At 39.4% G+C, this 16,814-nt stretch overlaps 1 protein-coding gene across 1 annotated transcript; it reads right to left on the bottom strand.

The window, feature by feature from the left end:
- Nucleotides 1–108: 108 nt before the first annotated feature.
- On the bottom strand, nucleotides 109–14,029 carry LOC124259111 (proteasome subunit alpha type-1-like). Its single transcript, XM_046693204.1, has 11 exons — nucleotides 13,919–14,029; nucleotides 12,716–12,760; nucleotides 8,421–8,522; nucleotides 7,448–7,551; nucleotides 7,099–7,187; nucleotides 4,686–4,756; nucleotides 4,388–4,517; nucleotides 3,525–3,604; nucleotides 2,087–2,158; nucleotides 1,087–1,143; nucleotides 109–600 (listed from the first exon to the last, which is right to left on the bottom strand). The coding sequence occupies exons 1-11, from the start codon at nucleotides 13,919–13,921 to the stop codon at nucleotides 517–519; spliced, it is 837 nt and encodes a 278-aa protein (XP_046549160.1). The 5' UTR covers nucleotides 13,922–14,029; the 3' UTR covers nucleotides 109–516.
- Nucleotides 14,030–16,814: the final 2,785 nt, after the last annotated feature.

Here is a 16,814-nt window from a genome sequence, read left to right as displayed (position 1 = left end):
CAGACCAATTCTAACTCGGATCTTGATGGGTTGAAGAATACATGTATTTGAACATTGGAGCGTTGGTCTTCAAAACAGATTAATGTTTCAACAAACAACAAACACTGATTTACCATTTCTAATTGATATTTATTGTATTACACATGTTCAGTAACAGAACGGAAATGTACAGTTGATGACATAAATATGTTTCAATGTTCAATGCTCTTCAAGTCACCAGCACTATAGTTCATAAACAGGTTCAAGATTCAAAATTGCAAACCTAGAAAATGAACTTCACTTTCTTTGTACATCAGTATTCAAGCATCTTTTGAAAACACATAACAATTTGTCAGTAACATCAACTAATGATGACAATCTTCAAAATAAAGGATTTATACTCTGACAGAGTCATGATAGACAGTAAACAGTATTATTGTCAGTAATGACGTCCGGACTCCAGCATTGTTGATGATGTATGACTTGTAGGGACAATGAGAGCATCGTGTCAACTCAGGGATGATGATGACTGTCTGTCTAGTGGTCCATACCCTCAGTGTCTGGAGGAGCTACACTAGGTTCTGATGGTGCTGCAGCATCATCCTGGGCCTCCATGGCAGCCTGAAGACAAGGATGTTTACATATCAGGAATAATGGCACAGAGATCGAGTGAGTGAGTGAGTGAGTTTAGTTTTACGCCGCACTCAGCAATATTCTAGCTATATGATGGTGGTCTGTAACTAATCGAGTCTGGACCAGAAAATCCAGTGACCAACACTATGAGCATCAATCTATGCAATACAATGACATTTGTGAACCAAGTCAGTGAGTCTGACCACCTGATCCCATTAGTCGCCTCTTATGACAAGCATGGGTTACTGAAGATCAATTCCAACCCGGATCTTCACAGATTCACAAGGATCGAACAGAATGCATCCTAATACAACATTTTAGAAGCTTATATTGAGTTTACTTTTTCACAAATCATATATTGACATAACTAGTATTACACCATAATTTATTTAAGAATCTATCACCATTTTTTAAAAGTAAAACTTACTTAAGCTTTTACACTAAATACTTCGCAGAGAGTGTTGACAGACTTACCTCCCCTTCCTCTACTGGTGGAGGCGCAGATCTCTCCTCGCCTTCAATCTTTGTTAGCTGGTCAGAGTCAAGGTCATTACAGTGGAATACTTTCTTCAACATTCAATCCGATGTCCCCTATATTTCCATGGAAATCACAAAAGTTCAAACTTCGAAACATCCCTCCATGTATTTGCCAAAGAGGCACTACCGTCAAGAAACTATCCATATTTCATTTGAAATAAAACCATTTATAGACAACGAGGAATGCTGATCTCAATTGTCCCTGGCATGAATTGGCATGTGATAAATTTATTTTTTTACCATGCTTAAACAAACGTTTTAAGAATTTATCAAGGGCTTGCATTGGCTCAATGTTCCCTCTACTAGTAAATATAGAACAGACAATGAGACATGAACAGTGGTGCCCCAAATGAAGAGGTGAGGTGAGGTGAGGTGAGGTGAGGTGAGGTGAGGTGAAATTGGGTTTAACGTCGTGCTTGAGAATATTTCGCTCATATGACGATGCATGCGTGTGTATGTGTATGTGCGGCTGCTTGTACTAGCCCAGACTGAAGCTGGTTTTATAGAGCTGGCCCACTAAGATACCATGCCGCAGTGAAGCATGAATACCCCACTCAGACACAGTATACTGACTCCGAGCCGACCAGTCCTTGTTGTACCCATTAATGCTGAGCGCCAGGTAGGGACCAACAAGTACCATATTTTAACGTCTTTTGGTATGACGCGGTTGGGGATCGAACCCGCGACCTTCCGCTCTCCGGGCGGACGCTCTAACCACTACACCACGGAGGCGGTCCTCAAATGAATAGGACTGGCTATTGACCATAGAGATTGATAAGAGACAAATGTGTGTTTGTACTTCTCAGTTTTGAGGAGATACTGATCTCCAAACAGAAACATTGCCCAAGAGGCCCTCTGCAAAGGTCTTATTCCCCCATGCTCGACCATCCTTTGACCCTCTAAATGATTCACACACAAGTCTTGGACTAAAGGATACATATGGAGCAACATCATCATCATCATAGATTGTAAAGTCCTGGTCTCGGCCGACAATCCCAATAGAACAGTTCTGTAATGAAGAATGTCAGATGGCATTATAATTGTGGCATTAAAATATTTCTAGCATGAAAGCAATCTTGAGAAACATTCAAAATATCAATTATCATGAATCAAATAGAACACAAACAGATACTAATGAAAGTCTAAACATGCTGAACTTGCTCCAGAAAGATTAAAAATTTGTCTTATTTGTTTGTTGTTCAATGCCATGATCAGCAATATTTTATTCCTATGATCCTCCTATACTAAAGCGATTCAATTCTGGATGACAAACTGAAGCCGTTTGGCCACCTATGTCTCCATCTGTGGGAGCGCTTTGATAGGCAGAAACATGGTAACTGGACAACTGCTTTCATTGGACAACCTTGCTTATTTGTCAGCTGACACAGTTTTGATCAAACAAAGTGGATTGTGATGAAGGCATTTATATATTTATAAATCTGAAAAAAGTTCACCTTCAGTACTTTTGCTTTCCCTGGGAACATTGGATACAAAAAGACTGCACATTAGTTCCACCTCTTAAGAGATCTAAGGACTACAAGTGAGTGAGTGAGTTTAGTTTTACACCGCACTCAGCAATATTCCAGCTATATGACAGCGGTCTGTAAATAATCGAGTCTGGACCAGACCATCCAGTGATCAACAGCATGAGCATCAATCTGCGCAATTGGGAACCGATGACATGTGTCAACCAAGTCAGTGAGCCTGGCCACCCGATCCAGTTAGTCGCCACTTACGACATGCATAGGTTACTGAAGATCAATATTGTAACCCGGACCTTCACGGTATCTAAGGACTATAAGATACAGATGGATATAAAAAGTGCTCATCCCTATAGAACATTAAATACTTCCTGGATCTGTTACCCCACAATTAACTGACCCCCTATATCGCACAATTGAATCACATAATACCTACACAATACTTAATCCTGGGAACTTGAACCAAGAACAAATGATAACAGAAGCATTGTATGGTGTACAAAGGGTGATAACTCCGCAACGGCAAAAGGTGAAGGAAATATGGCTGAAATAGTAGTGAGTGGGCATGGTTTTATGCCGCTTTTAGCAATATTCCAGCAATATCACGGTGTGGGACACCAGAAATGGAGCTTCATACATTGTACCCATGTGGGGAATCTGACCGAATCTTCGTCGCGAGGAGCCAACGCTTTAACCACTAGGTTACCCCACTGCCTCGATTGCCTGCCTGAGTTTAGTTTTACGCCGCTTTTAGCAATATTCCAGCAATATCACGGCGGGGGACACCAGAAATGGGCTTCACACATTGTGTCCATGTGGGGAATCGAACCCGGGTCTTCGGCGTGACGCACTGCCTCGACTGAGATAGTGAGTGTACATCATGAACTCATTCACCTTGGTTGTAAGCTCCAAGTCCTGGGGTAGGGTGTCTCTCAGCGATCTCATCCCGTGCAGGATCAGCTCCTCCAGGGTACCTGTGGGAGAAGAGGTAGAAAATCGCACCCATTTCCAATTCACATGACTGAATACATGGCAGAAATTCTGTACAAGTTGCTTGCAAATTCACCTTGACCTCTGTCCTAATTGCAGAGAATTATCCAGGAATCCAAACTTTGTGTCCAAATTGTTTAAAATATCCTTAGTGTGTTCAAAACTGAGATTTTTGAAAATCCATATGTTTGTCAAAACAGTATTTAAACATTCAGTGCATTGATACAAAACTGCACTACAGCATCTACCTCTTTACTGGTCTTGTAATCACTGACATGTAAGTTGTCTCCAATTGTCTATAACAATACATGAACATAGCAACACATGAGGTGAGGTGAGGTGAGGTGAGGTGAGGTGAGGTGAAATTGGGTTTAACGTCGTGCTTGAGAATATTTCGCTCATATGACGACGTGCATGCGTGTGTATGTATGTGTATGTGCGGCTGCTTGTACTAGCCCAGGCTTAAGCTGGTTTTATAGTGCTAGCTCACTGAGATACCATGCCGCAGTGAAGCATGAATACCCCACTCAGACACATTATACTGACTCCGAGCCGACCAGTCCTTGTTGTACCCATTAATGCCGAGAGCCAGGCAGGGACCAACAAGTACCATATTTTAACGTCATTTGGTATGACGCGGTCGGGATTGGGATCCGGCGGACGCATTCTAACTACACACACAGAGGCGGTCAGCAACACATGAACTTGACCTTAAACTTGAAATTTTCCAATAGAATTTGAGTATTTTAACTGATTGCAGCACTCACAGTCTAAGAAGGTGTCCAGTTTTCTCTCCAGGTATGTTCTGGCAGACTGGGACCTGGCTCCAATAGCCATGGCCTTGCAGTCGAAGTAGTTGGCGGACGGGCAGGTCTGGTAGATGTGAGGACCTTGTGCCTGGAAGCAAATGTCAACATCATCAACATATTCATATATAATTGTACATAACTGATGTATACATTAAAAATAAGATTGAGACTGCATAATCCTAACGAACATTTTTCCAAGAAACATATCGCGTAACATTAAGTTTATCGCATATTAAGCTGCTTCACATCGACTCACATCATATCCTGCTACTAAGAGTCCAACTCCAAATGGTCGTCTCCCGTAACGCTGTGTCGGTACCTGTGATTCTTAGCAAAGTTAAGGACAATAGGCTTCTCATGAATATGCATAGAGTGTTGAGATTTACACTGAAGGCTGGAAGTCACTCACATCTAATGGCCCCAAACACAAACTTGCCTAGACCTACAATATGTAAAGGTAGGATTTATCATGATAAATATAGAAAATTGTTGGTTTCAAAGTAAGTTTGTTCAATAAAGCCCAAGTTCTGAAATAAAATTAATAATAAAATTCTGAAAATAAATTAAACTTGTCTTGTCTAATCTTGATGAGACCCAATACCAACCGCCTCCGTGGGCTAGTGGTAGAGCGTCTGTCTGGAGAGCGGAAGGTTGTCGGTTCTATCCCCGGCTGCGTCATACCAACAGATGTTAAAATATGGTACTTGTTGTTCCTTGCCTGGCCCTGGGCACTAATGGGTACAACAAGGATGGGTTGGTTCGGTGTATGATGTGTCTGAGTGGGGTATTCCAGTGCTTAACTGTGGCATGGTATCTCAGTGAGCTAGCACTATAAAACCAGCTTAAGTCTGGGCTAGTACAAGCATCCACACATACACACGCATGCACGTCGTCATATGAGCGAAATGTCCTCAAGCACGACTTTAAACCCCATTTCACCTCACCTCACCCAATCACATGTCCTTGTGCCCAGGACACACATTACAGAGAATATGGTACTTGCTCAATAGGGGTGAAACGGTATACCGTGGTATTAGTAGAACCGTGGTATTTTGACATCGGTTCGGTATACCGTAATGCAATCCAAAAATTCAGTATTTTCGGTTTTCGTACAGTCGTTTTATTGATCATTTTAAACCTTTTCTAAAATGTCTTGAAATCGAATCATTTGGTCAAAGTCTAGGCATTTCTTTGCTTGATGGCCGCTATTTTCATGGAAGTAAGTTCGAGATCGCCTGAAGGCGTCTACTTACAAAGTCAGCAAGACAGCAACTGCAGATACCAAATCAGTAGCTGGGTTCTGTTTCTCTTTCAGTTATTTCAAATCAGACGAACAGCGGAACATCGTAATAACTTTATGAAAGACAACATTTTCATAAAGACACGCCATCAGCCGAGTACTTACGATGTTTGCTGTGATGCAACACAACGCATTATATAGAGCGAGTAAACACTGCCATCCGAAAACATATGATGCCAGGAAACTCAAAATAAAACGATCTTCCTCGATTTCATTTTATTCGATTAAATTTAATCCCATTTTCATTCATTAAAATTGTTTACACTAACATCGGAGAAAACGTGTGTGAAATAACATCACCTCTTTCGCGTACCACTTCCGCTTACCTTGTTCATAAGGGTCCGTATTTCGTGCCCACTGCAATAGCACCAATTTCACATTATTCTCAGCAATCACGAACAGACACCCATTGACCCCAAGATCCGCATTATTGACTCATTGAAGTCATATTTCACAATTAATTGCCAACATTTTGTTTTTACAACCAAAGTGGAGGGTACCGCGGGAAGTCAACGGTGACTTGTCAAACTGTCTCCTCCGTAAAATGTATCCAGCCACGTAACCCAAAGTGCTGAACCTATGTTAATTATTATGTTACATATGTTCGTAGAAAACAAGAATAATACTAATACCACAGCAATATATAAAATAACTGCTTGAGATATAAATTATTCTGGTAATGGAATAGAAACTCTTTGATGTTATATTTTCAGATCGTTTTTAACTGAATAACCGGTAGATTAGAGCAAAACATTTGTACACAGCTAATTGCTATTTTCGGGTTAGTTGAATAAATGGTAGCATAACAGGAAGGACAAGTGAATTATCATGTCTAGTGATGGTTAATTTGATTGCAGGTTTCCAATACACATATTTATTTTCATTTACAAAGTTTGTTTTTTCACCAACGACGATACAATATAGTTTTGACTTGGCAAAGTACACGAAATAGCAGTTCTGTTATGTCCATGGAAAGTACAATTTTACTTTGCTTTTATTCCGGGTTATGTATAAAGCGGGTATCATAACTCGTGGGGATCATCCATGGACCCCCAAGACCGGCGTTATGGCGAGGGATAACTGCAGTTATTGGTATGGACTGACTGAGTTTGGTTTTACGCCGCTTTTAGCAATATTCCAGCAACATCACGGCAGGGGACACCAGAAATGGGCTTCACACATTGTACCCATGTGGGGATTCGAACCCGGGTCTTCGGCATGACAAGCCAACGCTTTAACCACTAGGCTACCCCACCGCCCCGACTGTAGAACATTCAACATTGACATAATTTCAGCAAAACCATCTAATGAGTAAGACGCAAAATATAACCCATCCATGTTTGTTTTCTGTTAAAAAACACAAGGATACTGTCTCCAATCATGCTGACAAGTCTGGACACAGGTAGTGGAGTTTCGTAGGCATACCGGGAATTCAAACACTCCGATCGCATGAAGTTGCTGAAAAAATAAAGAAAACATGTTACAATAAACTCATGAAATAAAAAGGTTACTACTGTACACTATAGCACATTAAATATCTGATTTATAGAAGAAACAAAAAAACATAAGATGATTAGAAAAATGTCCTGAGTGATTTTTATTAATCCATTTCAGTTCTAGTATTTGAATTTAAAATGAAAATCAAATAATCTAATCTTTAAGACAGTGAAACATATATACACACAATACAGTTTGATGGTATTGAAAGGTGACCTTACCATAAGAGTCGAGCATCTGCTGTAAGGCCTGCTATAGACACACCAACATGGTCATCAACAGGAATTATTTTCTTCTGGTGAGCAGACAGCTCAGAAGGTGCTCGCTGCAATAGAACAGATTATCAAGGCTTGTGAATGAGACAAAAATTTCTATTAATGTACTTATGAAACTGGAAATCAAAATGACAGAGTTACCTCCTTCAGGGGTGGAAATAACCCATTGCCCGACGTCCGAGTCCAGTGTATTTTTTCTGTCGAGCAAGCAAATTTGTATATCACACTGTACCGATGTCCAGTTGACTTTCCAATGTTAATTAGGTTGTTAATTTAAAAAATCAACAAGAAAACGGCTGGTATAGTGGAAAAATTATCAGGGCAAGTGATTTTACATGTGCCACTGTACCGGAGTACAGTATCAGTTTTAAAGTTATTTCCACCCCTGCTCCTTTTACAGTAAACTTTTATGCAGCATTGACAATGATCTGTGTCAATAACAAGGCAAGATACTTGTAACAAGAAAAGGCAACATATTTTATGGATGATAACTTAACATATTATATCAATAACATAATAAACAGGTTGTCATGACAAAAAGCATCTTGCCTTTTATTGCTTAGCATTAGCACTGTTTCACTGCAGCCTGTAAGTTTGAGTGAGTGAGTGAGTGAGTTACTTTTACGCGGCACTCAGCAATATTCCAGCTACATGGCGGTACTCTGTAAATAATCAAGCCTAGACCAGACAATCTAGTGATCAACAGCATGAGCATCAATCTATGCAATTGGGAGACAATCACATGTGTCAACTAAGTCAGCGATCCTGACCACCTGATCCGTTTAGTCGCCTCTTACGACAAGCATGGGTTACTGAAGATCAAGTCTAACCTGGCTATAAGTTTGAGTTTGGACCAGGCAAAATAGTGATTGTGATGAGCGTGTAAGGATAACCAAATGATCATTTGACTGGACTCTACCTTGAGGGCAACAAGGACAGCATGTGTCCGAGACTTGAGTCCAACTGTGGCTGACCCCTGTTTCACTGCCTCCATGGCATACTCAATCTGGTGAATACGACCCTGTCACAAGAGGAGAAAAATACATAACATGATTATAATATAATAATAATAAATGTGAACTTATAATGAGCCTTTTCCATGCACAAGGCCCATGCTCAAAGCGCTAACAAATTGGGTGGATAATATACATATATACAATGAGGGACTAGTAGCTAGTATACATATATACAATGAGGGATTAGTAGCTAGTCATAATGCAGTGAAAACAGATGAGTCTTGAGAAGTCGTTTGAAGGAATTAAAGTCAACTGTTGATTTAATGGTGATAGGGAGAGAGTTCCAGAGTAGAGGGGCAGAGCAGGCAAAGGATTTCCTTCCAAAAGTTTGCAGTTTGAACCGAGGCACAGAGAGTAGGTTCAGATTCTGAGAACGGAGCTGTCTTTCTGGAGTGTATGGGGTAAGAAGTTCTTTCAAGTATTCTGGGCCTATGCCATTGAGGCATTTGTAGACAAAACACAATATTTTAAAGTCAATTCTTGATTTAACAGGCAGCCAGTGGAGGTTTTTCATGACAGGTGAAACAGGTGAAGTTCTGCTTATGATTCGGGAGGCTGTATTTTGGACATTTTGCAATTTTGATAGCAGTTTCTGAGAAATACCAAAAAGGAGGCTATTGCAGTAATCAATTCTTGATATAACAAGTCCCTGGACCAGACCGTGTGCTGCATCACGACTGATGAGATGGCGTATTCTGCCAATGGCTCGTAGATGAAAGAAGCATATTCTGCAGAGTTGATTTACATGAGTGTCCATTGCCAGGTGTGAGTCAAGTGTAACTCCAAGGTCTTTAACAGAGTCCACTGGTTGTATCTCTGCATCTGCTACCAGTACAGTACTGGTGGTAATTTGTTTTTGCATTTGCCTGGATCCAACAACCATCACCTCAGTTTTGTCATCATTTAACTTTAGCAAGTTGTTTGTATTCCATGACTTAACATCTTTAGTACAGTCTGTTATTTTATGAAGACAAGTGTGAAAGTCTTAGACTGCCAAATGTACTGAGACCCTAGTAACTCGGCCGCATCCGTGGTGTAGTGGTAAGAGCGTCCGCCCGGAGAGTGGAAGGTCGCGGGTTCGATGCCCGACCGCGTCATACCAAAAGACGTTAAAATATGGTACTTGTTGGTCCCTGCCTGGCGCTCGGCATTAATGGGTACAACAAGGACTGGTCGGCTCGGAGTCAGTATAATGTGTCTGAGTGGGGTATTCCTGCTTCACTGCGGCATGGTATCTCAGTGAGCTAGCACTATAAAACCAGCTTAAGTCTGGGCTAGTACAAGCAGCCTCACATACACATACACACGCATGCACGTCGTCATATGAGTGAAATATTCTCAAACACGGCGTTAAACCCAATTTCACCTCACCTCACCCTAGTAACACTAATTCTCCATGCATTATTGAATAATGCCATAACAAATTTATAGTACAGATTTTATCAGTCACCCAGAGATCCACAGAAAGGAATAAATGAACTTTGTAAACCTACTGTGACTGTAAATTTTCCACAGATCACAATAAGCGATTCTAAAAGAAAAAACGCGAATGAAACAGCTTAACAGATGTTTAACTTCTTTGAGTGGCATTTAGAAGTTCAGATGTCAGTAATCTCAGGATGCACTTGAAGTATGACTTCACTTGGAAAAACTACACAAAACACTGAAATATCTATATATCATATGTTTTGTTCCTTAAGGATACAGTTGAGATAAGTAACAGGATTATCAGGGCTCCAGATAATTTTTCAACATCAGGAGTAAGTACTCCATATTTTTTCATACAGGCTGACTGACTGACTGAGTTTGGTTTTCCATATTTTTCACTACAGGAGTACATTGTACCCATGTGGGGATTGAAAACCCTAAAGAGGCTACATTTAGAGTACTGAGTGGATTTTAATGGCGGATCAGTAACCTTGTGTTTTGTTTCATATATGCACCATAACATTGATAGTCTTGTGTAAACAGGTCAATAAACAATAAACCAATATTTTTTTCAGATAAATACGTCTGTAAATGATTCTAAGACCGTACACCATTGCTGTGGTGCGTACCTGCTACGTTTTCTAAATTATTTGCTACCGTATCGTGCATATTTTGTATCCGTACATACGCCGATACAGCCCTTATCTGAAGCCCTGGGATTATGATAATAAATCATGGCAGGTACATGTTGTTGTCAACATGTCTTTAAATCGGGAACATGTTAAGATGAACTAGTTTTAGTTTCAAATGCCATTTCTCATGCAATCATTCACATTCAATATTTATAGCATTTTGGGGGTATACATCATGATTATATATATTTAGACTCGGATCCAATCATTTGCCTTATTAGACTGATGAGTAAACATTTCTGAAAATATTTGGTACCAATTATTTTCATATGACTTTTAGTTTTAATTTGTATATATTGGTATGCTGCCCAAAGTGAGGCTGAAGGGGTCGTTGTCGGCACAGGTACTACAGATACGTACCCCTGTATACAGATATGTACCCTAAACAAAGTCAAAATACAGAAACGTACCTGGTACCATAAAAGGCGGACGTGTCCATATTCCGCAATCCAACCGCATGTAGTTGTTCCCGTTCAACTGATTGCGATTGGTATTCATATGCATCGCGAAATATCCGTTACTGTGTATTTTCATTACTTATATAAAGCAATCGAATGTATCTAATACAACAGCATGACAATTCCGATCAAGAATACGACACAATGGGAATGGAATCGTCCTAGGGTACCTTTCTGTATTCTCATTATGGCCAGGGTACATTTCTCTATACAGAAAGGTACCTGGGGTACATATCTGTAGTACCCGTGCCGACAACGACCCCTTCAGCCAAAGTGAGTCATATATTGCAGAAATTAAAGACATGGAGACATGTCAAATTACAACCATCAATAAGTTAATGTTCTCTATACAAGATGTTGCACATCTGTGCATTACATACTGAAGTCAATATCATGCATATGTATTGCCTGCATTCAGTCAATAAGGAATGAACTGCAAAGACATCTCTTCTGAAAAAGCTATGTTGGCTCAAAAGACAGTATGTTGATATAATTCTGGGTTATCAAATTTCTTCATGCATATTTGAAAACAAGAAGCTGAAAATTAAGTGGTTAATAGTGATTAAATCTGCATAATTTTACAAAAAAATTCAAATACAGAATTTATCTGGAGCTCTTACTAATTCATATTGCTGGCCAATTTTACATTAATATTTCAGTGAACATATTTCATGGCTGAGTGAACAAGGAGTGAGTGGGGTTTTAAGTCAAAGGCCAATTTTACAGAAACATTATTTGGCTTCACCTGTGGTGCTCCAGTTGATAAGCAGAAAATAAATTGAAAACTACCCTTCCACTACTCTTAACCCTCAGATAATGTTATCTCCTGAGTGATTTTATTCATGACTTACTGCTGAGAACTTTGAGAAAAAAGTGAGACTGAGAGACTGAGTTTGGTTGTCTTATTTTAAAATAAAATGCTGACAATAAATGGGCTTCACACATTGTACCACATGTGTTTGTGTTTGTCAGGTGTCTCTAAGTTTAACCATTAAGTACATTCACCACAGGACTGAAAAGTGAGAGAAAGACTAATGCTTATTCAAAATAAAATGCAGAAATAAACACCAGTGTTTGTGTTTGTCAGGTGTCTCTAAGTTTTATTGAACGTAACATTCAAAAACAGGAAAAGGACACCATATTATTAATTTTTATGAACAATCAGTTGAAATGACCTAATCATTAATTAACATGATTAAAGTTTAGGACCAAATCCCAACACTTGACATACTCATTGGTGAGTGTATCTTAAATTTGGCTTAAAATTTCTATAAATAGTAAGTTTCCTTGACCCCTGTTTCAGGAGAACAGCTAATGCATCTTCTTTAAGTGGCATTTAGAAGCTGGTAGGATGAATATTAACTTTCTTTGAATAGACAACTTCTGTATTGCAATAGATGTCATGTTTATTTAATGCAGCATAACATATATAGTACAAATAATCAATAATGCTAGAATGAGACTAATAAGATCAAACCTGTCCTCTAAATGTCAAATATTTAAGAACAATATGCCTTGAAACAGTGGAATGATCACTATTAGGTTTGTTTGCCACAAAAGGACTTTATCATTATCACCTTATGCTCCCTGTAGCTGTTATTTTACACATATTTTACTTACCTGTGGACTCCAAACTGTGACGTCATTATCATATTGATTTCGAAACTGAAAAAAAAAGAATTAATTGCACAGTATTCTTCCTTAAAACTCAGACAGGAAAAGGTTCAACATACAAAACTTTGCTTGTTCACCATGTTTCTTGGCGAACACCACACTATACCAGCCATATGACAGGTTCCTGTGCATATCATGGACCTGAAAAGCCTGTGATTGGCACGGGCAATGAAGACCTCAATTAATTTTAGCTGGTATGGACTTTAACTTTATGTTTTCAGCAGGAAATCTTCATACAGATTCTAGTACATGAGTACCATTATGATTATTAGGCAATCTATCAACAGACAAAGATCTGTTGATCATGTTGATATGACAATGATGTTATATCGTGATTAATGAGTCTACAAATAGTAACTGGAGTTCATCATCAGGCTCTTAGACATATAAGACTCGTAGCTGTCATAAAATAAGAACACCGAAAGAGAGGTAAACTTGTTACCACTTTTAAACACAGTAAACAGTACAAGAGAAAGGGGGTATACAACTTTCCATGATATTCTGTAAATTACTCTCTCATTAACCTTGTGAAGACTATTGACAAAAGAAGACCTGGTATTCATTAGATGCTACAAAGACTTGACTCAATAGATATGTGCATATGATGTATAAGCAGCCAGTGCATGTAGGATAGTAATCTGCATCTAACAATTATGATCAACTAAGTAATCATGATGTGGTATTTTTGGTCATTTGGTGTACCATTGCAATCACTTTGTCACATCATTTGTACGATGAATGTTAATCAGTTGTTAATGGATCATTGTTTAACCTTTGAGAAACGATATCTTCAATCCGGTCTATGTGACTGATCGAAAACAGGACAATAAGGTACAGGGACCAGTGTATCAGCATTGTAGAAATATCTCGACTTAATTAAAATGTTCTTCAGACAATTTAACAAACATCTGAACCAGAATCACTATAAGAATAAGATCAATGTTACCTTAGAAGAACGAGCAATGGACACACATTTAACAGCGTTTAATATGACAAAGCTAAATTGAATCAAAAGCACGCCGATACCGGTACAGCAAAACACTTGGAGTTAATTACTGCATTTGAATGTCTCGTAAAATCACATTGAGATGAATAAATTACATAAATCATAACAAAATATCTAGGTATATCAACTTTATCATGCCTTACCATGTTTCCTGTACTGTGATTCCGAAATGTTCAATCTCAAAGCGTGACTACGCGAATATATTTACGAAAGACACTTTCTCACCCTAACAAATGGAAGAGTTCCAATAACGATTACGTCCCTTGGCTGCGTTTACGCGTGTACTAGCGCGGTTTGAAAACAAACCAAATTTACAGAACTGGATACGATCATAGCACTGAAATAGTTTTGCGGAACAGGACCTGATTGAGATAGACCTAGGATATTTTAACGAGGGTGATAACCCTGGGCCATGAGTTAATAAAATGTGTCTGTTTACAAGGGATTTGGTACAAGGCTTGGAAATCCTAAAAGTTAGATTTACATATTAACACCATTCTGTACGGCAGCTTCAGTCTGCCACAAACTATAAATGAAAATATAATTAGTCAAGTTCATAAATTCATTGTACGTGGTTCGCGTTTCAATAATGTGTAATATGTCTTACCGATGTTCATTGTCCATTACATGTATTTTTGTCCATGTAAGGAGAGGGCTTTATTAAGTTGAATGACTTGTGTCCATCCGTTTTAATACTGAATAAAATATGTTCAAAAGAAAAAAACACCAACAAAGGTATATAAAGTAAATAATAACTGTTTGTAATATTCGTATTTGAACATATCATGTGGTGTTTCATGTGAGAGAATGGTATAGCACCAAAGTATTTATGTTCACTATAAATTATTGTAAGGACAATATGTGTAATAGGTATTTTAGATTAAATGGGTTTTATCTTCCCAACATTATCAACAATGGTCAAACAAATGCAACTTGAATGATTGAAGTTTTATTTATGTAAACTTCCGATAATCATCACCATTACCAACCTTAGAAGTTTTTCGTTTTTCAAAATATCAACCCTTCACTGACGCTTTTCATATTTTTGGAAGTCCTCCCTTTGACCTCCACACAATTTTATGACAAAACGTAAAAAGGCTTTCACATTTCACTATAACAAATCAATGTTTTCATGACCCACCCTAACAATGTTTTTTCTTCTGTTTTGTATGCCCTTCCCGTGAAGGCTGTTATTTTCTGGTGCCGCTCTCCTGATTCCATCTGACCTGCTCCCTTTCTAAATAAATGAGTGAGTTACACCGCTTTTTAGCAATATTCCAGAAACATCACGGCGGGGGACACCAGAAATGGGCTTCAAACATTGTACCCATGTGGGGAATCGAACCCGGGTCTTCGGCGTGACGAGCGAACGCTTTGATCACTAGGCTTAATATGGATACTTTACACAATAAATTATCACCACACACTGTGTAAAAAATGCAGAGGTAATTAATGAGATAATGTGCTCAGTATTTAATTTTCATTTGACACTTTTACAGCTCAGACACATTGAAGCATCTTATCTGTCAAGTATTTGCCAAATGATAGAAAGCATTTCACCCGATTTCTTGCCATCAGCGCCACCCTGAAGACTGGCGGTTACCTGTACAACCACATGGGGAGGAGTATCTCCTCTCACTCCCACACGACCCGTTCCTCGGCGTCACAGTCCGTGGCTACCTGTTTCTTGGAGTCAGTCTCTACTGCGACGATATACAATGTGTTCAAAGACGGCGAAGTGTTTGCAGCTAAGGTATCGCACCCGAGGAAAACAGCGTGGATCAAAGGCGTGGATCTGAGTTCAATACCCTTCGCCAAGTCCAACACAAGAACATTATCAAGACGTATGAACTATTTGAACATATGGGACGCCCCGGAGAGCGGAAGGTCGCAGGTTTGATCCCCGACCGCGTCATACCAAAAGACGTTCAAATATGGTACTTGTTGGTCCCTGCCTGGCGCTCGGCATTAATGGGTACAACAAGGACTGGTCGGCTCGGAGTCAGTACAATGTGTCTGAGTGGGATATTCATGCTTCACTGCGGCATGGTATCTCAGTGGGCTAGCACTATAAAACCAGCTTAAGTCTGGGCTAGTACAAGCAGCCGCACATACACATACACACACATGCACGTCATCATATGAGCGGAATATTCTCAAGCACGACGTTAAACCCAATTTCACCTCACCTCACATGGGACGCCTAGTTATGATTCTAGAGTACGTCGGCGGATGCAACCTGTCCGAGTTCAGGGGCGAATCCAGGATTTGGGAAAAGGGGGAATGCACATAAATCATGAAGTCCAAAGGTTAGGGGGAAAGTTTTACGGGTATGGTGGCTCATTCGGGCCATCGCTTTATCGCCCTGAAGAAATCTAGGCGATATCGCGACAAAGCGATAGTACGACACGATATTGCGATATGGCGACACGATATAGCGATATTGCGATATAGCCAAAGACGAAATAGCGATAACATGACACGACATGACGATAACAAGACACGATATAGCGATAACAAGACACGAAATGGCAACAACTCGACACGACATTGCGATAACACGACACGAAATGGCGATAACACGACATGAAATGGCGATAACACGACACGAAATGGCGATAACACGACACGAAATGGCGATAAAAAGAGGCGACATTGCGATAAAGCGATAACGCGAAAAGGCGATATTGCGATATGGCGACGCGATATTGCGATACAGCGACATTGCGATATGGCGATATGACGATACAGCGATATGGCGATATGTAGAAAAGCGGGTAAGTTGATTCATTCTCAGGATTCAATAATAAGATAGCGGGAAGTATGTGAGATAAAGATGCACTTGATGCCTGGCATAGATATATAAAGGGATATGTAGTGAATCATATCAACATAAACGACATTGTTATGCAACCTCTCTGGTTAAATCACCAGTTTTGCAACACATATTTGATAATCAATAACTGGTTCAAACAAGGAATTGTTAATATTAAAGACATTTTCAATGACCAAGAGGTACTCTCATTTGCAGAACTTAAA

Source organism: Haliotis rubra, unplaced genomic scaffold (genome assembly GCF_003918875.1).
Source record: "Haliotis rubra isolate DU_JTF1 unplaced genomic scaffold, ASM391887v1 Scf71, whole genome shotgun sequence".
Lineage (NCBI taxonomy): Eukaryota > Metazoa > Mollusca > Gastropoda > Lepetellida > Haliotidae > Haliotis > Haliotis rubra.
Note: the sequence above shows the minus strand (reverse complement) of the source record. Positions and strands in the feature narration are given on the sequence as shown.